General features: G+C 37.4%; 1 protein-coding gene across 2 annotated transcripts in view; it reads right to left on the bottom strand.

The window, feature by feature from the left end:
- Positions 1 to 23,756, bottom strand: part of ME2 (malic enzyme 2) — a 57,051-nt gene continuing 33,295 nt past the window's right edge. For both annotated transcript variants that reach the window (XM_088833438.1, XM_055417373.2), the window contains 6 exons: positions 22,461 to 22,575; positions 19,628 to 19,770; positions 13,601 to 13,703; positions 5,087 to 5,157; positions 4,498 to 4,596; positions 1 to 431 (listed from right to left, as the gene is read on the bottom strand). In XM_088833438.1, the coding sequence (XP_088689564.1) occupies positions 264 to 431; positions 4,498 to 4,596; positions 5,087 to 5,157; positions 13,601 to 13,703; positions 19,628 to 19,770; positions 22,461 to 22,575 (699 nt within the window). In that variant the 3' untranslated portion in view covers positions 1 to 263. The remainder of the gene's footprint in view (positions 432 to 4,497; positions 4,597 to 5,086; positions 5,158 to 13,600; positions 13,704 to 19,627; positions 19,771 to 22,460; positions 22,576 to 23,756) is intronic.

The following is a 23,756-nucleotide window of genomic DNA, read 5'->3' as shown; positions in this document are numbered from 1 at the left end:
TTCACAAGAACATTTTTAATATCTCTGATATGACGTGAGCTATAAATGAGAATAAAAGCATTATGGTCATTTTGATTGCAGGGTGCAGGTGGGCATTAACAGAGTAGTCAACACATCCACCCTGGTACAGAAGTGCAGGTTCATGGGCCAAAATAAGGTGGAGGGGGGGTTAAACACAGAAAAAACCCGAATTTAAGAACATTATCTCTTTCTGTATGAAAAAAGGAGCTCCCTGATGCATGGAAAGTATCAGTGGTGTGCTTCTATTCTGTTATCGGGGGAGGGTGTGCCGCAGCCTCGGGCCACTCATACACATCCGGCAGCAGGGAATCGTACTCGCTTCGCCATATTCTCTCTCTAATGTATTTGGCCTTGTCCTCAGGTTCTGGGTATCGGAAAGCCATTTTATTAGCATACAGGTATTCTGTAACCTGAAAAATAATAAGATTACTGTATGGCTCGAGTATTAACCTATTTAAAAGAAAAGGTATTATTAAAACACAAAGTAATGAATTTGGAAGGATGGTGTTTTTTTCAAAAGAAAAAATAACATTACTTTGACTCACTTCAAAACATTCAGAAACTATTAGAAGATTAAAAATATCTGCACTCTCACCATAAGTTTGATATGTTTTAGAGTGACTTTAAAGTTTCCCTCACCCTGAAATATCAGCATTTCCTTGACACTGCAATAACTTTCCGCTTTACCGTGTACGGGTCCAGCAGACCTGTTCGGGTAGCTGCCCTGCCTGTTTCCTTTCCCACAGCCCTGCTGAGACGTGTGTCGGAGACTCTACTCCCTGGTCACAGCTGACGGGGCTAGGGTGAAAATCTAACCCAAGTGAGCCAGGTGTTTTTGCTCTACAATTTCGATGAAAGGACACAGAAATTGTTAAAAACCAGGTGCTGGACACTAGAACTATAAGGCCAAGTAAAGTAAGGGCTGGAGCCTGTGCATGGTACTAACCCAGCAGCAGTATCACTGAGCGTCAGGCATGGCTTTCTGTGCATTACACGGGTATCTCACTTAACCCTCCCAAGAACCCTACAAGCACTATTATCATCATTCCCATTTTATACATGAGAACAGCAAAGTCTGAGGAGTTTAAGTAACTTGCCCAAGGTATTTAAAGTGAGAAATATGTTTCAAGCCCAGAGCATTCTGAGACTAGACCGCAGACCACCCTAAACAGTTAAGTTAGGTACTTCCCACCTAAACTGGCTTGAATGAATTTCTGATCTTTGTAGAAAGCCACACACCATGACTGGTGGTGAAGATAAACCCTCTGAGTCTTGGTTATGTTGTAAAATGAGGCAGAATGAAAAAGCTTCCTCACAGGGTAGCACAGTGTCTGTCATATAGTTAAGTTCTCAAGTTATGGTCTAACTTTAAAAAGAACATAGTGATATATGATAGAAAAAAAATTTTTTTTCAAACAATTATGTCTCCTCTAATTTTCATTCTAAATGATGATTACTATTAGTTCTTTCAGTTTTCTAAAAGAAATATTTAAGGAAAAATGATGGTTATTAAAGGTAGTCCTTGGTCTTAGGAGCTCACTCATGGTATTTTGTGATGGAAAATGTGTCAAATTCAGTTGACCCTCCAACAACAAGGGTTTGAACAGCACAGGTCCACTTATATGTGAATTTCTTTTACTAAATATACACCACGTGATTCCCAGTTGGTTGAATTTGTGGATACAGAACCTCAGACACTGAGGACCAACAGTAAGGTAATAGGTAGATTTTCAACTGCGCAGAGAGTCAGCAGCTAACTTTGGCATTGTTCAAGGGTCACCTGATTGTCTAGTCTATTGTAGGAAACACGTCTGTATCCACTGGAAAGACTGGGGGCAGGGCCTGAGATCGAGTCCTCCTTGGTTGCACAGATATCCAGCAGGTGACCAGTGGCTATGTGGAGCTGCCCGGTGGCTGTGGGTAGTGTTGGGGGACAGACACAAAGCACTGTCTACTCTCCTGATCCCTTGGCTCCCAAAAAGGGAAACCTTAGGACATAGAAGGAGGAAGAGAGGGAAAAGACACAATCCTGGGGGACTCTGCTCCCCTATCACCCCCAAGCATAGATCTTATTTTTCCTTATATATTACCTTTCATGTGGACATACTAGTAATCTAATTGACTGGTATCTTCCAAAATCTGTCCCACCTATAACATTCTAAAGTTGAACTCTATTCATCTAAATGTTGGGCTCTAAGTTCTTCAGTTGTTTTACAGTAGTAAGGTATTCAGAGTCCTAAATATGGCATTTGTGTATCTGTACAGCCGGTCTTAACTTCAAATCATACCTAATGCCTTTTTCCTATCTATATTTCAGACTGCAGGTCAACTGAATTGATTATTTCCTAGGCATATCATTCTTTATCAATTTCCAATCTTTGTTTATGAGTATTAATATAATGCAACAATAACATTAATAGTCAAAGGGGTAAAATCTTATGATCATCAGCATTTAAGTTGAAAGTGTAGTTGATAAATTCTACACCTAATCCTGATGTTGATGAAAATCTTGGGAGTTTCCCGGTGGCCTAGTAGAACTAAGGCCCAGGTTCACTCCCTGGCTGGGGTAGAGATCCCACAAGCCATGCAGAGCAGCCAAAAGTAGAAAAGAAAATCTTATTAAATAGTAGGAACATAAGCCTACTTCTTCAAAAAGATTTTAAAAGTACTTATTTCAATCCTTATTAAAATACAAGGATGTGTGCCCTTATCAAGTCAATTGTTTAAAACTGCTCTTACATAGCAAGTAATTTAGTAAAATAGGGAAAAAGTGAGTTATATATATATTAAAAAAGTCATTTTCAGATAATTCACAACTCAACAATTCCAAAAGAATTAACTTAGTTCAACACAGAACAGTTATCAAATAAATTTATCAAAATACCTTCCCTATATATTAGAAATGACCAGTGAGGAAATATATATGGAAAGGGAAAATGTTATTTTAAAGGATAATGAAAATTTTGAATATCTATGAAAACAAGTAATAGAAGACATGCCACATTTCAATGAAGAAAACAACAAAATTATATTGAAAAACTTAGAGAAAAACCTTAGTAAATGGAGAGAGAGATATCCAATAGGGAAGAGTCAATACAGACAGACTCAAATTCACCAGTTTATAAATATGACATAGTCTCACAGTTTGCAGAGTTTTGAATTAAAAAAACTGACTCAAAAATTCATCCAAAAGAATAAAAAGGTCAGAATAAAAGAAAATTCTGAAAAAACAATAATGATGGTTTCGTATGTATAATGTGTAGTATCAAATAGCAAACATTATTAAATGAAAACAGTGCCTAATGATAGGCAAATATGGTCACAATAGACTCCTAGTAAAGGAATCAATGTTTGTTTTTAGTTAACAAGAGTAGCATTTCCAGTCAGCTGGTGCTGAGACAACTGGTTAACCTTTCAGGAAAGAATGTTTCTCTGTTTCCTATCATACACTAAAATCTCAGAGGGATTAAAAAGTTTTATGTTATTAGAAAATGCAGGTAGACCTTTATGACTTTGGAGAGAGAGAAAGCATTAACATCCACAGGAGGTAAGAAAACAATCCGTAAAATAAACAGATAATTCCATTAAAGAAGTGTGAAAAATGGCACTAAGTTAAAATAAATGACAAAGGGGAAAATACCTACAGCACGGAAAACAGAAGGATCATTACTCTTAATGTTTAAAGAGCCTACTGTTAGAAAGTAGAAGACAAATACAGAAGAAATACTACTGTTCAATAAAAACAAAAATATTCTTCAATTTAATAAAGTAAATGCTTTAAATGAAAATAACATGTGCAATTAAAAAAATAATTCTAAGTATTGGCAGAATACACTCCTATCTAACAGGACAGTATAAATCAATCCTTTTTTCTGAAAAATCATTTGGCAATGTTTATCAGAAGCCTTAACATGTCAATCCTGTTCTTATGATGAGAAATTTACCTTAAAAAATGATCACAAATGCATATAAAGACTTATTTAAGGATGTTCACTATTATCTGAGGATGTTCACTGTAATATTATCTGAGGACGTTCACTATAATATTATCTAAGGATGTTCACTATAATATTATTTCTAAAGAAACAGAAGATGCTTAAATGTCTCCCAAAACAGAGAAATGGTTAAACAAATTATGATCTAACAACAAAGAGAATTCCACAAATATTAGTGCTCCTAAGAATTATTATTGATTTACATACTATACTTACAATATATTAAGTGGAAAAAATGCAGTGAGGAACCAGTTTTAAAAACAGGCACAGGTGACTGCACATGTGTGCATTTTATATGTTTGTGGGAAGAAAAAAAAGACTAGAAGGCGTCAAAGGAGGGTTACATTCTGGTAGTAAGAATATGAGCAACCTAAAATTTCTTGTTTGCACTGTCTAAATGTTCCCAGTTTTTCTCGAACCTGTGTTAGTTGTGTAAAAACACCATTAAAATTTCTGTGAAGAGGTATAAATTATTACTTACTTTAATAGCAATGTTAATAGAAACTTCCTGAATATTAGCAAGTGGCGGGTAAAGTCTCCCTTGAGCCAGCTCTTTATCTGTCAACTGACTTGTCAGAGCCTGAAGAGAGAGAAAAGAATTTCATTTTTGTTTGCTTAAATAACAGAGTAATAAGGACTAATGAAATGGGAAAAGGGTTGGGAGAACAGAGAATAATTCTCTGTTATTCTCGTTTCTAGCAGGAATACACTTAATCCACTGCAGAAATTAAAACTGCTTTCCACTAAACAGTAAATATTTAGATTTATTTAAAGACTTTTTATCAGATTTAAAGACATTTTATCTGTGCTGTCACAATTATGTAACCTTCAGATATGTATAATACAGACAGAGTATATATGAAATGATTCACAGCTTGCAATTAAACACTGGAAAAATCATGGTAAATTAATTTTATGTAGAAGGAGAAGGTATACCAAAAAAAAAAAAATGGATGAGTCATTTCCTTTTCATTCACAAGGCAGGTTTAACTCATTCTCTGTTTTTAAGATCCATTCATTTTTATAATTCATCCTTTATAAAATAATCAAACAATATTTAAAACACTTACCTTTGCAGCTTCCAGGAACACATGGTCACTAATATGCCGGGTGTTACAGAGAATAACAGCTAAAGCCACACCTGGAATACATTTAAAATAGTTTTTTTAGTAAGGTCACTTCAAATTATGAAAGGAGTGAAATAAATTCCTAGATTTAAAGCAAATTAATGGTAAGCCATCCCTCCCCCAAACAACCGCTCTGAAAAAAACAAAGCAGCCAAGAGAGAACAGAAATCTGAGCACTAAAATCAAATGATCTTTAACTATTACAATTCTCATTTACTAGAAAAAATAATTTTAGAAATGTCAAATGGCTTTTCGCAATTTAGTTTTCACATTTATTAAATTTACAAATATATACAATTCATCAACAGTTGTTACAAAAACATTAATTCCCAGTCCATCTCTAATCCTCTATTTCTTGCTCTACAGAGGTGACTATTTTTAATTCTCTTAGCTGATTATTTTATTAGTTTGGTGCAAAAGTAACTGCACTTTTGCATTGTTGAATTTTGCCATTTGATATTGGAATACATTCTTAAATAAATGTGGTCATGTTATACATCATTTTAATGTACTTTTTTTGCTTTTTTTTTTTGCTAATGACTTATTACTTTTTGTTTATTTTATATTTATTTCAAACTACAGAAATGATGTCATACAAAAAGCAAATTCAAGTGATTTTTTATTCGAGTTCAAACTGGGTTGTAAAGCAGTGGGGACAACTCACAACATCAACAATACATTTGGCCCAGGAACTGCTAACGAATGTACAGTGCAGTGGCAGTTCAAGAAATTTTGTAAAGAAGAGAAGAGCCTTGAAGATGAGAAGCATAGTGGCCAGCCACCAGAAGTTGACAACAACCAACTGAGAGCAATCATTGAAGGTGATCCTCTCACAACTACACAAGACGCTGCCGAAGAACTCAACATCGACCATTCTACGGTCGTTTAGCACTTGAAGCAAACTGGAAAGATGAGAAAGCTCAGTAAGTGGGCTCCTCCTGAGCTGACTAAAAATGAAAAAAAAAATAGTCATTTGGAAGTGTCACCTTCTCTTATTCTACAAAACAACAAACCATTCTCGACTGGATTGTGACGTTTCACAAAACCTGGATTTTATGGCAGAAAGTGAAGAAGAACTTAAAGAGCCTCTTGATGAAAGTGAAAGAGGAGAGTGAAAAAGTTGGCTTAAAGCTCAACATTCAGAAAACTAAGATCATGGCATCTGGTCCCATCACTTCATGGAAAATAGATGGGGAAACAGTGGCTGACTTTATTTTTGGGGGCTCCAAAATCACTGCAGATGGTGACTGCAGCCATGAAATTAAAAGACGCTTACTCCTTGTAAGGAAAGTTATGACCAACCTAGACAGCATATTAAAAAGCAGAGACATTACTTTGTCAACAAAGGTCTATCTAGTCAAGGCTGTGGTTTTTACAGCAGTCATGTATGGATGTGAGAGTTGGACTACAAAGAAAGCTGAGCACAGAAGAATTGATGCTTTTGAACTGTGGTGTTGGAGAAGACTCTTGAGAGTCCCTTGGACTGCAAGGAGATCCAACCAGTCCATTCTAAAGGAGATCAGTCCTGGGTGTTCACTGGTAGGACTGATGCTGAAGCTGAAACTCCAATATTTTGGCCACCTGATGTGAAGAGCTGACTCACTGGAAAAGACCCTGATGTTGGGAAAGATTGAGGGCAGGAGGAGAAGGGGATGACAGAGATGAGATGGCTGGATGGCCTCACCTACTCAATGGACGTGAGTTTGGGTAAACTCCGGGAGTTGGTGATGGACAGGGAGGCCTGGCGTGCTGCGGTTCATGGGGTTGCAAAGAGTCAGCCATGACTGAGCGACTGAACTGAACTGATACAACAGGCGATGACCAGCTCTGTGCTTGGATAGAGAAGAAGCTCCAAAGCATTTCCCAAAGCCAAACTTGCACCAAAAAAAGGTTATGGTCAGTGTTTGGTGGTCTGCTGCCCCTATGATCCATTATAGGGTTCTAAATCCTGGTGAAACCATTACATCTGAAAAGTATGCTCAGCAAATCAATGAGATGCACCAAAAACTGCAACGCCTGCAACCAGCCTTGGTTAACAGAAAGGGCCCGATTTTTCTCACAATGCCCAGCTACACGTCACACAGACAATGCTTCAAAAGTTGAATGAATTGGGCTATAAAGTTTTGCCTCATCCACCATATTCTCCTGACCTCTTCTCAACTGATTACCACTTCTTCAAGCATCTCAACAACTTTTTGCAGAGAAAACCAGCTTCCATAATCAGCAGGAGGCAGAAAATGCTGAGAGTTCATCAAATCTGAAAGCGTGGATTTTTATGTTACAAGAATAAACAAACTTCTCATTGGCAAAAATGTGTTCACTGTAGTGGTTTCTATTTTGATTAATAAATATGTATTTGAGCTTAGTTATGTGCATGTGCACTCAGTCGTGTCCGGCTCTTTGTGACCCGCCAGGCTCCTTTGTCCATGGGATTCTCTAGGCGAGAATACTGGAGTGGGTGGCCACTTCCTTCTCCAGGGGATCTTCCTGACCCAGGGCTTGAACCCATGTTTGCTGAAGTGCAGGAGGATAATTTACTGCTGAGCCATCAGGGAAGTCATGATGAGTCTAGTTACAATGACTTAAAATCCACGGTCCGAAACCGCAATTGCTTTCTCACTAACCTAATAACATTTCTCTCTCACACAACTTGCCTCTATTTCTTCTGATGGACTTTTAGTTTTGGAGATCACGGACTCCTTCCTGTGGCAAAAAAATATTTAGCTTTCTGGCACATTTCCAGCCTTCTTCCCAATAGAGTTAGAGCATAATTTTGGTTGAATCAATATTTAGTGTTTATATTATTATGACTTCCTTCTTAAGTACTATTAACGGTTGGGCCATGTATTAACACTGTATCTTAACTTTTCCTCTTCTGCATAACTTTATTTTCCCTGAAGTTACTGTCTTTTTGCTTTTCCTTTGATTTTTGAGTACTTAAAATTATTTCATGTTGAGACACTCATTCATTTAGTTGTCTCAATCATCTAGTAATTTCAACAACCTCACATTTCTCTCATTTCATCCCCAGAATACATCTGCTGAAGTTCCAATCTGGCCTCATTGCTCTCCATTCTAGATACGGAGCTATTCCTGGAAACTCTTCATCTTTATACAGATTCCCTTTGCTTCTAAGTTGAATCCATTTCCTAAATCTCACTTCTTCCTAGTATTTTTGTTCCTCTCTTTTTTTTGGTAGGCTATACTCTCCAGTGTTTTCTAAAGAACAGTACATGGGAGAAACATTTTTTTAAGTCATGCATTTTTGAAGAGCCCCCACTGGTCCCTCAACACACATGCACACGCACAATTTTACTACCTTCCACTTATTTGATAGTTTGTCTGGGTTCAGAATTCTAGTTTGGAAGTAAATTTTCCTTCAGAATTGTGACACATTATTTCAATACCTTCCAGCTTCCAGCATTGTTGTTGATAAGTCTGGTGACAATGTGATTCCAGATCCTTTTCCTGTGATTATCTTTTTTTTTTTTTGCATCCCTGGAATTATGTAGGATCTTTTTTTTTCTTTTATACCTAACGTTCCGTAATTTCACAATGATGTGCCTTGAGGTGTCTCACCCACCGTATCTGGTGTGTGGTAGGTGGGCCCTTCCCATCTGGAAATCTGGATCTGGGGAAATGTTAACAGTCTTTGATAATTTCCTTCCCTCCTTTTTTTCTTTTCTCTCCTTGAAATTTCTTGGGGCAAGATCTGCTGTCTTCTTATATTGTTTTGTCTGTTTCATGTTCCCTTTCCTCTTTCTTGCCTTTGGAATTAAAAAAAAAATCATTTCACTTTCTCCCCTCATATTCTCTTATCATAACTTAGAAGTTTCTCCTAGCTTTCTAGTGGTTATCCTCAAATTTGTAACATACATTCTGATCAAAAGTTTCATGCTAATTTTTAATTTACCCTCCTGCCAGGCAATGGAAGCGTCTCCTTAACAGTTTAACTGTATGTAACCAATAAGCTCTTATTATTGTGCATTTTGTTTATGTATTTTTCAAAATCCCATATATCATTATTGCTTTCCCCTATATATATGACATTCCTTTTGTTTAACTCAAATAATCACAGCTTTTTTACTCTTCACTCTTTCCTAAATCTCTGCACTTCTAGCTGGAATTATATTTCCTTTGTCTAAGGAATACTCTTTAGAATTTATTTTACACTTTTACATGTCTGCAGATAGATGGTGAAACCTCTTTTTTTCCTTCTAAAAAATCCTCGTTGTTTTCATTCTTGAAAGGTCTTTACACTGTGTAACAAGTTGAGCTTAACGAGTATTTTGTAAAAGCCACTTACACAGATCACTCCACTGCCTTCTGGCATCTTGCTGCTGTTGAGGAGTCAGTTGTTGGTCTAACAATTGTTCCTTTGAAGGAAACCTTTTTGTTCTGGCTGCATGCATAGTCTTCTCTTTGCTGTCATTTTCTGAAGCCTCATGATGATGTCCCTAGATGTGGATTTCTTTTTATTTATTGCATGTGGATTTCACTGAGTTTCCTGAATATTATATACTGATGACCTTTGTCAGGTCTAAGAAATTCTCAGCCATGAAGCCTGTAAATATTGCCTCTTCTTCATTCTTACTCTCAGCTTCCTCTGGACCTCAATTAAGTGTACCTCAATTAATATATTAATATTGATCGATATAATCAACATTAATATTGATCGACATAATCAACATATTAATATTGATTGATATAATCAATATATTAATATTAATACATCTTAGCTTGTTCTTCTATATCTTCTTTTTTTTTGTCTCTTGATTGTTTCTTCCGGTCTATCTTCCAGTTTATTAATTTTCTTTGGTCTAATCTCTATAAGCCTCATTAACTTAGTTAACTTATTGTACTTTTCAGTTCTAGAATTTAGTGTTACTTGGCTGAATGCTTTTATCTCAAGCATAAGAAGCTGTTTGTCTCCCAGCACTTGTCTGATATCTAGAGCTCCAGAGGGTTGTTGTTGTTTCTGTTACTTTTGGCTTACGTTTGTCTTGTCTCTTCACGCGCCTCATTTCTTTTTTACTTCTTAACTGGGGTTGAATTTGAAGATTTATTGTAAGAGTAACCTGAGGAGCAGGATACTGTTATCTTGTACCAGAGAAGATTTCTGTTTCTGCTGAAGACTTTTGGGCACTGGCAGGCCAAAACAAACGCTTGAGGTTTTACAGGTAACTTCAAGGGTGAACTATCCCCACACTCCAAAGTATAGTCCTTCAGGGTTTCAGCCCAGAGGAGCTGGTTCACTAGCAGCCCATCCTCCACAGGTGTGAGACTCCAATTCTTGTCCTCACTCGCTGAGAAGCACAGCTTTACCTCTCGGCCACTTTTTCCTCATTAGGAAACCTCAGTCCCTTTTCAGGTTTTATTTCTGTTGTTCATCTAATTATAACTACTAGAGCACACAATTCAAACAGAGCCTTAAGTTTTTACTTGCTTCATGAACATTCTTTTGGCCAATCTTGTTTTTAAATTCATTTTAACCTCTGCTACCAAATCATTTTTATGTCTATATTTATAGTCCTAATAACTGTTATTGTTAAGTTAGGACAGGGAAGTGTTATATAAAAGTAATCAACTGTCAAGTGCTCTTTCGGTCAAATGCAATATTAAAAATGGCTTTGGTAAGTCAACAGAAAAGTATTCATGTTTTTAAGGCTTTATGCTAGAGAAATAATGTTGGATGGAACAGACTGATTTTGAACATTATCAAGTTCTAGAAAGAGATAGTCAATGATGGGAGAATTTCTGTTCCAGATGCTCTCTCTCAAGAGACAAGCAGAGTGGAACTCTAAGACAAACACAGCTACGTGGGTGAAAGGGGGTAAAGAGCACCAGGATAGTCACAGGTCCCAATCTTTATTTTAACAAGAGTTATAACAGCATGCTGCCTTGATGCCAGCCTTTGCATGCTATAGCTCCACCTGTCATAAAATCTTACAGCTGGCTGCAGTTCCTCAGGGAGAGGCCCGCAAGGAGAAAGACACAAGTACAAAGGAAACTCATGCCAAGTCACTATTTCACTCTACGTGATTCTTTGATTAAAACAAATAAATGAAGGATCACCAGAAATTGCTGGAAAATAAAACACAAAGGAAGAAATATTTAAAAGAATCTTACTAACTCTAGGAAGAGATCTGAAAGGACACCGATAGCTTTAAAAAGAAAAGTGACCATTCAAGAGTTATTCTATGAATAAAAGGTTACTGGGAATAAAAAATATTTGACCCTACTGAGTTGATATGATATTAAGCAATTATTATTTTCTTTGATGTGATACCAGTTCTATGGTTATGTTTAAGTAAAAAACATATTTTCACTTTTTTAGTGACACATACAGAAGTACTTATTAATGAAATTATATAATGTCTCTGATTTGCTTTAAAATAACCCAGTGAAGGTAGAATGGGTGGGAATATAGATTAAATATATCAGCTACCAGTTTATAATTGCCAAAAGGGGGGAGAAGGCAACATGGGACTTCATTCTTCCCTCTACTTTTGCATATGCTTGAAATTTTCCATAATAAAAAGAAAGAAGACTGTTGAAACAAAACACACACTAGAAGTGCTAAAAACCAAAACAGATACAGATGAATGAATACCACAGAAATCCCCCATATTACAGAACAAAAAAGACAAGAGGCGAAAATATGAATAAAATTTACAAGTCAAGGACAACAGAGGGATTTGACCATGGTTGTCTAACCCAAGTTCCATAAGGAAAAAACAGAAATAATGGAAGGAAATTAATGAGAGAAAATAAAAACAGGAAAAAAAAATCCTTTGGAAGAGAAGATATAGTGAATTGGCCCACTTGCAGACATGCATGATAAATGGAAATAAAGCCCAAACCTGAATGCATTTTACTAATCTTTCAGAAATCCTAAAGATAAAGAGAACACTGAAACATTTTCAGGGACACAAAACTAGTATGTATTATGGAATAAGAACCTCATCAACACCAGATTTTTTTTGTCAGCAACACTGGCCACTAAAAGTGAATGGAGAAAAGTTTTCAAAGGTCTGACAAAATGACTCTGAGGGAATTTCCTGGCAGTCCAGTGGGTAGTGCTACTCACTGCTACTCAGTGCTCTCACTGCTGGGGCCCTGGGTTCGATCCCTGGTAGCGGAAGTAAACTAAGACTCAGCTAGCCGCACGGCACAACTAAAAAGAAGAAGACTTTGAATCTGCAAATCTTTACCCAACCGAGAGAAAAACATAAAGACATTTCATATATGTAAAAACTCAGCTGTCATCCACACTTTATTAAAAACAAAAACTTATTCAAAGATGTATTCCATAGGGAAGGAAATGGCAATCCACTCCAGTATTCTCGTCTGGGAATTCCATGGACAGAGGAGCCTGGTGGGCTCCAGTCCATGGGGTCACAAAAGAGTAGGACACAACTTAGCACCTGAACAACAACAAAGGAATTTAAAAGAAAACCAAGTGGAATTTAAATAGCTCAGGCTAACGTCAGCAAAGGAATAGAAAGGAATAGTGTACACGGGCAAGAGCACCACCACAGAAACGATTTACTGTGGGGTAGAGTTAGATGAAATGAAGAAAGCAAGCAAGAAATTAAAGGAGGATTCATTACACCTGACACTTAAAAGACTTTGTCAAAAATTTTGTGATATAGAATTGCATGTTCTACTGTATTTATCAAAATACACTCTTGTTTAGACATGAATAACACATAATCAGTTAATTTCAGAATCAATTCAAAGACAAAACATGGAAAACAACAAAATACAGCATAAATTTCAAGAATTTCTCTACAATAGAAATACTAACCAACTATAGTTGAGAGATGAAATAAGAGATAAGGAAGCTAAATAGATTTTTTTTCATTTTTCACTGTAGCAAGCTAATAAAAACTATCTTAAATTCCTTACAAAAGCTCTTCTAAGTTCATTATGTAGAGATAAAGCTGACTACTAGGAAAACTAGAAGTAGTAACAGAAATTGAGTCGAGAAGAAGGAAGGTAATAGGAGGTATGTGTGGACTGTTACTTAGATGAAATAGTTGAAGTTCACATGTACCAGTCTAGAGTTGGAAGAATCAAGATAAGGGCCAGTCATGATGGTAACCATCACAAAAACTCAAAGGAAACCACAGTGGTTATAGCTTTTAAGTATGATAAGGAGGTATCAAAGGGAGATAAAGAGGGTTAATTAATTTTTTAACATTCTGTTCCTTTTGCATTTTTATGAACTATCTACTATTTTATTTCTATAATAAAAACAAATTTAATGAACAGTATGATTAAATAAATTTTCAGGGGAAACAGAGCACAACGGATTTGCTGAATTCCTTGACTCTTCCTGTACATTTATAGCAAAATCCTATAAATACTGTTTTTCAAATATTAATTTATAAAGAATTTCAAGAAGAATTTTACTGTAACTAATGATTACTCTAACATAATGATGGCACTTACCTGGAAAAATATATACATTGTTTCCTTGGCCTGGTGTAAAGACTTGCCCATCACTGAGTTTCACTGGTTCAAATGGACTGCCACTGGCAAACAAACACCTTCCCTGTTGAGAAATGAAATAACCTCAATTTTGTCACTTTATGTAGACTAGAAAATTGAGGTGAATGAAAACGAAATTAAACTCTATAGTAGACCAACATGTTACCTGCAAAAAGCACAATTTACTTTAGAACAAAATCCTTTTGTTAAAATTCTTATTAGAATGAGGTTTGTTTTATGCACAGCATACATTCAAATAAAGTTGAAAAATGTTCTTTAATAAATTAAAAACCTGACACTCCTCTTTCCTTTAAAACTTTAAAAATGTAGATGGCAAGAAAATATCATCCCTAATAATAAATAAAGACCACTATAAACATCTGTGAATGAGGGGGAAACATCAAAAATTATATCACTACCATTTACTGTACATCTGCTGCTTTTGGCTCTGTACCAGGTGCTTTATATGTGTTAACTCAGTTAATTTAACCCACACAAAAGGCTTATAAGATTACCATCATCTCATTTCACTAATATGTATTTTTTTAAAAAATCTTAGAAAGCTAAGGCTTAAATATTTCCAAATACTTTGTAAAAAGTCACGCATCACAACTGTAGCCATTAAACTTGAACCCAGATTTTCATCACTCTAAAATGCATGGTTTTTCTATTATGCTACCATGCCCCCCAGTTTATAAAAAAGGCATATGGTATAACCAGTCACTCCAAAAATATATGGCATGTTGTCTTCTAAAGAAAAGGAAGTCTCCAAAATTGTTGTATCCATCAATTTCAGTACTGTGCTCTAAGAATGTCATGTAATACATTAAAAATGAAAGTGAAGAGTCATGTCCGACTCTTTGTGACCCCATGGACTATAGCCAAGGGATCTTCCTGATCCAGGGATCGAACCCGGGCCTCCCACATTGTAGGCAGATGCTTTACTGACTGAGCCACCAGGGAAGTCCATAATACATGAAGTGTTTAGATAATGCTTTGTCTGCTTCTCCCTACATCAAAAGATGTGTATTGGGCTTCCCAGGTGGCGCAGTGGTAAAGAATCCACCTGCCAATGCAAGAGGCGCAAAAGACGTGGGTTGAATCCCTGGGTTAGGATGATTTCCCTGGAGGAGGGAATGGCAACCCATTCCAATATTCTTGCCTGGGAAATTCCATGGACAGAGGGGCCTAGTGGGCTACAGTCCATGGGGTTGCAAAGAGTTGGACATGACTGAGCATAAGCACACACAAAGATATGTATTATGCCAAGAATGAGTATTCTTTGAAATACAGTAGACCCTAGTGGATTTAGTACTCAATAATTTGACCCTCTGGACAATCTGAAGATCTAATATGTATAGCAATTATTACTTTTACAAGACATACTTGCAGTTTCAAAATGATCTCAGGTTTAGGTATAGAAACAAGTCAACTGTGCTAGTGGTGGGCCCAGGTGACTGTCTTGGACCTACAAACCCAGACAGCTATAGCTATTCCCATTCTCTACCTGTTCTAAGCACAGCTTTATTTGTGACAAAAATTTTTTTCTTTGAAGATTTAGGTTGTGAAAGTGAAAGTTGCTCAGTCGTGTCTGACTCTTTGTGATCCCATGGACTATACGGACTATGGAATTCTCCTGGCCAGAATACTGGAGTGGGTAGCTTTTCCCTTCTCCAGGGCATCTTCCTAACTCAGTGATTGAACCCAGGTCTTCCACATTGCAGGTGGATCCTTTACCAGCTGAGCCACAGGGAAGCCAGATTAAGGATTCAGTTCAGTTCAGTTGCTCAGTCGTGTTCGATTCTTTGCGACCCCATGAATCACAGCATGCCAGGCCTCCCTGTTCATCACCAACTCCCGGAGTTCACTCAAACTCATGTCCATCGAGTCGGTGATGCCCTCCAGCCATCTCATTCTCTGTCGTCCCCGTCTCCTCCCACCCCCAATCCCTCCCAGCATCAGTCTTTTCCAGTGAGTCAACTCTTCGCATGAAGTGGCCTAAGTATTGGAGTTTCAGCTTTAGCATCAGTCCTTCCAAAGAAAACCCAGGACTGATCTCCTTTAGAATGTTAGTTCATGGTTAATGCCATGTGTTACCATAATGTGTATAATATAGGTTATCTTTGTGCCACCATTAATTTTAATAGATTTATAAAGTGGGCTATACAATATAGCTCTTCATGGGAAAAATGTTATGTCCTCATGGCATCAGTAAATTTGGAGATTTAGAAAGATCTCGGGCAACTTCTCTAGAATGGCAAGATTCAACTGCAGTTCATCTTCTCCATGCCATCTTTTTAAAATTCTTCTTTCATAATCAACCTATAGTGGCAAGAACTTATTAACAGAATTCTCATTCTGAAGTCCATGTTATTCTATTCTTTGTTCTAGGAGCAACTGATCAATAAAACATGAAAAACTTTTTTTTAAGAATTTTTCTCACTAAGCAGCAGAGGGAGTTAGAGTAATACCAAAACATCCCTCCACCAAAAACAAAAGGACATGGAAAAAAGGAAAAAAAAAAAAAAGGACACTAAAAATTTAAGCAGTAACTACAAAAATATATATTTATATCATTATTTTATGTAACACTAAGGAAAAAATTATGTAAAAATTTGCAATTGAGAACTAACGGAATAGACTGTATCAAACCAGTCTCCTCGGGGAGTTGTCACTCATTCAGTGTACATCTCAAAAAATAAAATTCTTCAATATTTGAATAGTCTTCTACTGATATACTACTATCGCCCAAAACATTTAAGTTTTTTATATTTTGGAAATGCCAAGGCCCATGATACATATAGTATACGTAACAAACAGGCATTGTTTAAGACTAATTGACAATTTGGGGGATGTATATTGTCACCCTGCTTATTTAACTTATATGCAGAGTACATCATGAGGAACGCTGGGCTAGAAGAAGCACAAGCTGGAATCAAGATTGCTGGGAGAAATATCAATAACCTCAGATATGCAGATGACACCACCCTTATGGCAGAAACTGAAGAGGAACTCAAAAGCCTCTTGATGAAAGTGAAAGAGGAGAGTGAAAAAATTGGCTTGAAGGTCAACATTCAGAAAACAAAGATCATGGCATCTGGTCCCATCAATTCATGGAAAAAAGATGGGGAAACAGTGGAAACAGTTTTAGGCTTTATTTTTTGGGGCTCCAAAATCACTGCAGATGCTGACTGCAGCCATGAAATTAAAAGACGCTTACTCCTTGGAAGGAAAGTTATGACCAACCTAGACAGCATATTAAAAAGCAGAGACATAACTTTGCCAACCAAGGTGCGTCTAGTCAAGGCTATGATTTTTCCAGTGGTCATGTATGGATGTGAGAGTTGGATTGTGAAGAAAGCTGATCGCCAAAGAATTGATGTTTTTGAACTGTGGTGCTGGAGAAGACTCTTGAGAGTCCCTTGGACTGCAAGGAGATCCAACCAGTCCATTCTAAAGGAGATCAATCCTGGGTGTTCATTGGAAGGACTGATGCTGAAGCTGAAACTCCAATACTTTGGCCACCTCATGCGAAGAGCTGACTCACTAGAAAAGACTCTGATGCTGGGAGGGATTGGGGGCAGGAGGAGAAGGGGACAACAGAGAATGAGATGGCTGGATGGCATCACGGACTCTGTGGACATGAGTTTGAGTGAACTCCAGGAGTTGGTGATGGACTTGGAGGCCTGGCATGCTGTGATTCATGGGGTTGCAAAGAGTCGGACACAACTGAGCGACTGGACTGAACTGAACTGAACCTTTAGTTTTGATTAAAGTGAAAGAGAAGAGTAAAAAGCTGGCTTAAAACTCAACATTCAAAAAACAAAGATCATGGCATCTGGTCCCATCACTTCATGGCAAACAGATGGGAAAACAATGGAAACAGTGACAGGCTTCATTTTTTGGGCTCCGAAATCACTGCAGATGGTGACTGCAGCTATGAAATTAAAAGATGCTTGCTCCTTGGAAGAAAAGTTACGACCAATCTAGACAGCATATTAAAAAGCAGAGACATTACTTTGCAAACAAAAGTCCATCTAGTCAAAGCTATGTTTTCCCAGTAGTCATGTATGGATGTGAGAGTTGGAATACAAAGAAAGCTGAGCGCCAAAGAATTGATGCTTTTGAACTGTTTTGTTGGAGAAGACTCTTGAGAGTCCCTTGGATTGCAAGAAGATCCAACCAGTCCATCTTAAAGGAAATCAGTCCTGAATATTCATTGGAAAGACTGATGCTGAAGCTGAAACTCCAATACTTTGGCCACCTGATGTGGAGAGCTGACTCACTGGGAAAGACCCTGATACTGGGAAAGATTGAAGGCAGGAGGAGAAGCGGTCGACAGAGGATAAAATGGTTGGATGACATCCATCATGATGGATATGAGTTTGGGTAAACTCTGGGAGTTGGTGATGGACAGGGAAGCCTGCCGTCCATGGGGTGTCGGACACAACTGAGCAACTGAACTGAACTGAACCAAAATGGCAATATAGACTCAGAAGGAGTTTTGAGAGAATATATGTGTCAAAATAAAATTTATAACAATGAGGAAAATAATGTTAAATATATCAAGAGTATGAATATGAAGTTCGAAAGTTCTGAGACAGAGTTCTACTTTGGGAATAGTCTTCCAGGTTGCTTCACACCAATTCTCCCTTTGGTAACAGTAAGAAAAACTCTATAAAATATATTAAACATATGTTTCAAGGAAGTAGGAGTGCTACCTAGATAGGGAGGGCTTGGAGATAGAGATGGTCAAGATTCAAAATAAGAGGAGAACAAGACATTCGAACTCAGCATTTGAAGCTCTCCTCCTTCATGTGAGTGGTTTCAAAAGGAAAATCTGTGGCTGACAGCCTGAACAGCAAAGGTATCACGAGTCTCATGATGAAAGAAAAAAAAGTAAAGTTTAGAGACCACTAGGGGTGGGGGTGGGGTGCCAATAAATACTCCAGGGTTTTTGACTCATACTCCAGAGAAAAGGTTAAATGTGAAAACAGATGAGTCCTCCCATGGACTACATCCTGATGAACTTATGGGGAGTTACTCCAGAAAAGAGGGCTTCCCAGGTGACGAAAATGATACACCTGAGGCTGGCTTCTTAATCTAAGGTGAGTAGGATGTCAATGAAACAAGACTGGCAATAAGCTGACCACTTCTGAAGCAGAATATTGGTACATGATGGGATTCCCCAGTGGTTTACTGGTAAAGAATCCACCTACAATGCAGGAGACCTGGGTTCAATCCCTGGGTCGGGAAGATCCCCCTGGAGAAGTGAACCTACTCCAGTATTCTTGCCTGGAAAATCCCATGGACAGAGGAGCCTGGCGGGCTACAGTCCATGGGGTCACAAAGGATTTAGATATGACTTAGCAACTAAATAACAACAACATTAGTACATGGGAGTTAAATTATATCATTCTTTCTACTTTTGTATATACCTCAAATATTCCATAATAAAACAACTTTAATAGAGACAGAACACTAAAAATTAAGACATATGAATTATTCTTGAGGGCATGACTTAATAATTTCTGCTATATATCACTGTTAAATAAGGCTTTAAAAATCACTTCCTGAATAGCAAGGATTTACTGTATAGCAAAGGGAACTATATTTGATATCTTGTAAAAACCTATAATGGAAAAGAATACAAAAAACTGAAAAAAAAACCACCCAAAACAGTTTACTGTATACTTGAAACTAACACAATATTGTAACCAAATTAAAAAGAAAAAACCCCACTTCCTAGAGCCTCTTAAAGGTCACTTGCAAGAACAATACAGAAAGGGATTACATTGTGGAGATTACAACTATATCCCTATGGAACAGTAGGGAAAAAATCCAGCTGTTCCAATGGTATATAAGTAGATACTTGTAACTGGGACATAAACCAGTGGCAGTGGCAAAGAATTCAAAAGAACTGAAATTTAAACTCTCCCTAATAGAGGGAAAATAACAGACATAACCATTTCATATTGTTATTAATACCTCTGTAAGTGTGTATGCTTCTTCAGCTGTGCACTCAGCCTGTGCCGTAGGATTACTTAATGCAAATATTATAGGCCTTTCATTGATTTCAGCCATTGCTTTGATTACACCAGGAGTGAAAAGTCGGCCAGCTCCTGCAACTCCTATCATAAATAAAGGGGGAAAAAAAGCAACTTCATTACAAGTAAAATATAGCATTCCCATCAACAGCATTTCTACAATAGGTTTAACATAACAAAAGCATAGGCAAACTCCCATTACAAAGATAAGATTTTGCATTGCTAAGATAATTCCAATATTACATCTGAAAAGAAAAACAATAAAAACACTAAAATTTCTACTTAAATATTTATTATCTACCCCAGACATAGTAAACTGTGAGCAAAAAAAAAAAGAGTTAAGACACCTTCCAGGGAATTCCCTGACAGTCCAGTGGTTAGGATTCTATGCTCCCAATGCAGGGGGCACATGTTTGATCCCTGGTCAGGGAACTAAGATTCTGTATGCTACATGATGCAACAGGGAAAAAAAAAAAAAAAGACTACCTCCATCACGTAATTGTTGTCTAGTAAGCACAGAGCTTCAGTTTTAAAAGGTGAAGAGTTCTGCAAACTGGCTGTACAATGTGAACGCATTTAACACTGCTGCTGCTGCTGCTGCTAAGTTGCTTCAGTCGTGTCCGACTCTGTGCGACCCCACAGACGGCAGCCCACCAGGCTCCCCCGTCCCTGGGATTCTCCAGGCAAGAACACTGGAGTGGGTTGCCATTTCCTTCTCCAATGCATGAAAGTGAAAAGTGAGAGTGAAGTTGCTCTACCTTACTGTAAACTTTTAAATGAGTATAATGGCAAATTTTAAGTTGTATATATTTTATCACAATTAAAATTCTTTTTTAAATGAAAAACTTGCATCTCTAAATGTTAACTTGTTAAACTCTGTGGTACACATTATAAAATAACAGAAGGGGAAAAAAGATCTTGACTATAGTCATCCACTTTCTTGATAGAGGTGAGTTTAATGAACTTTCAGCAAGTCCTGACAATGTCTCAGACACTGTATGTAGGTCACTGAGATATAAAAGTGAGTATAATGCAGGCAGCTTACGAGTTGAGAGGGAAAACAACAGAGTAAACAGAAAACCAGAAAACCGGTCACAGGTGCTCAGTGTGCAGTGTACAGAGGCATGGCTGAAAGAACACTCAGCCCAGAGTGGGGATTGGGGGTGACAAGGAATGCCTCAGCTGAACGCTTACATAGTTCATCCAATGAAAAGACTTACAAAGTCAAAGAAACTTTAAATTCCATTTTATAAACTGACATGTAATAAAGAGAAATACTGAATCTGGAGACCAGAATTTTAGTGCTTCCTCTGTCACTCCTGGCTATATGAAATACTCACAAAATCTTGGGCAAGTTGTTTAACAACTCTGTGCTTGTTTTTCTCATGTAAAAAAGGAATGTATACTCAGTGTTTTCCCATGTCGTCACATGAGGTATGTGGACATAATCTTAGGAATCCATGAGTTCTAAAAGAATGAAACTTTTTCTTCTCATTTCCTTCATCCTCCAGGGCCAGAGTCAATGGACAAATTCTTAGGTTTCCATATTGAGTCAACCCACCCCAGTATTCTTGCCTGAGAAATCTTATAGACAGAGGAGCCTGGCGGGCTATAGTCTTGTGGGGATCACAAAAGAATCGGACATGACTTAGCAACTAAACAACAACAAACCACAAAAAATTGAGTTCTGAGAGAAATGCGCTCACAATCTTAAAGATTACTTCCCGCTCTAAAAAATTATGAGTTTCAATCAGTAAAGAATCTAATACAGATATCCTTTTCCTAACCATAAAAACTGCTGCTGCTACTGCTGCTAAGTCGCTTCAGTCGTGTCTGACTCTGTGCGACCCAACAGATGGCAGCCCACCAGGCTCCCCTGTCCCTGGGATTCTCCAGGCAAGAACACTGGAGTGGGCTGCCATTTCCTTCTGTTCGTGACTTAAACAGTTTACTATTTAAAACTCCATAGGGCTCCTCCAAGAAATTGATAAAATACAAGAAAAACGATACATTCAAATATTATAGCTGTATAAGAAATGAAATAGTCCCTCTTTTAAAGACTCTTTACATTTTCTGTTAATGCCATGTTACACAGTCTGATGACAGCTATTAAATGCCTGACTCTTAAAACATACCAAAAGCTTTCAGCTTTGTTGTCAATGAAAATCTTTGACTCTGCATAGGATTTTCTTGGTACAGTCTGTCAAATAACCTTGGTCTTTTTCAGGTTTTGAGCCCACCAGTCATACCAACTCTAAAAGCAAAGCATGAGCAATCACATAGCTTCTAGAAGTTAAAAGTACAAGCAACATCTGTTAACAGAACTGCATACACTGTACCGAAAAGCTATCACATACAACACAGGGAACACAACCAACATTTTTAATAACTATGAATGGAGTATAACCTTTAAAATTTGTGAATCACTACACTGTACAGCTGTCACTTACATGATATTGCACATCAAGTATACTTCAGTTAAAAAAAAAAAGCTATCACATCTACAGTGACCTAAATGGGAAGGAAATCCAAAAAGAGGGGGAATATAGATATACATATAGCTGATTCACTTTGCTGCACAGCAGAAGCCAATGCAACATTGTAAAGTGACTATACTCCAATAAAGATCAATTTAAAAAACAAAGCTATCACAGAAACATATATGTTGAAAGCTAGGTAAAATATGTCATTTCACTTTTAGTAATCCTGCATGCAAGTTAGGCCCGGCATTATACAGGTAAGTAACAGAATGACTTGGCAACAACTTTACTCACCAATTATAGCTGAAGGCTTAAGTATATTTACTGCCTCTTCAAAAGTATCAGGTAGGCTCTCTGGAGCTGAGTGAGCAAATGGTTCCTGATGACTTTCTATTTTAGCTTTCCGCCCCTGAATTTTTAGATAAAACACAAGTTTTTAGTAAATGTTTATTGAGGATTAGTTGAAAAGACATCATTTAAGTCACATATTGTTACTACAGTAAGAATGTTTCATTTTCATTTCTCTTCAACTCATTATCTTCCAATTCTTTCTTCATATTGCCCATAAACCCAAATATAAAACACGCATCGAATTCCATTAACCAATAATTTCTAATCCCTTTCAAAAACTCATTTACTCTGTGAAGTCTTCCTAAATCCAACAGGGCACAAACGCATACAATTCCTTATGTGGGCTAGCTGCATTTTAGAGCTTAGAATTTCATATTTCAGAAATGTCTTATGATAATATATTATAAGTGCTAGTTGCTCAGTCGTGTCTGACTCTGCAATCCCATGAACTGTAGCCCACCACGCTCCTCTGTCCTTGGGATTCTCCAGGCAAGAACACTAGAGTGTGTAATTTATCACAAACACCCTCTCAGTGGGCACTCCACAACTGAATGGAAGTTATGAGCAGTCACATCAAGTGCAAAAGGTGAAAATTAGAAATATCATCTTTGGTCTTGCTAGCAACGTTAGTAGGTAATTTCAGGTCTGCCAGATTTATTACCAAATAAATTTCAGGAAAAACTCAGGGATTTCAGAATTGCAGATAGACATTATGGACTTCTACTACCAAGAGTTCAGAAACAAGAGGAAAGGGGAATTCTGGGTTAAGACAGCTGAATGAAGTAATATGATTTTCTCACCAAATCTCAGGTCAAAACCCATTAAAAATAAACTCCTTAGTAGTGTCACAAGTGTGGGAGATGTACCACTGACACATTAGAACAGTGATGAATTTCTCAATAGTTTAAAGAAAACAAAAACATGTTGAATGCAAAAACCAACCAGGATGACAAATTCATATCCTTATTTCGGCAAAAGAGAAAACCTCCCCCGGCAAAGGTGATTTTTTACATCAGGGTTCCAGACAAGCCCCAGGTGAGGACCAGCAGGGGCCCAGAAAAGCAAAACTCCATCATCACTTGGCTGGGGAAATAACTAAAAGACTGAAATACAGCCTCAATAGATCCTAGTTCTCAGAACAGTGGCTTCACATGCCTGCTCCCAAGAAGACCACATCTCTTCCATGAGGGCTTCAATCGGAAACTCTCAAAGTCTCAAAAAAGAGGGCAGTGTTTTGGG

Source organism: Moschus berezovskii, chromosome 28 (assembly GCF_049115385.1).
Source record: "Moschus berezovskii isolate FMDL1 chromosome 28, NW_MosBer_1.0, whole genome shotgun sequence".
Lineage (NCBI taxonomy): Eukaryota > Metazoa > Chordata > Mammalia > Artiodactyla > Moschidae > Moschus > Moschus berezovskii.
The sequence above is the reverse complement of the archived record's forward strand: the minus strand, read 5'-3'. Positions and strand labels throughout refer to the sequence as shown.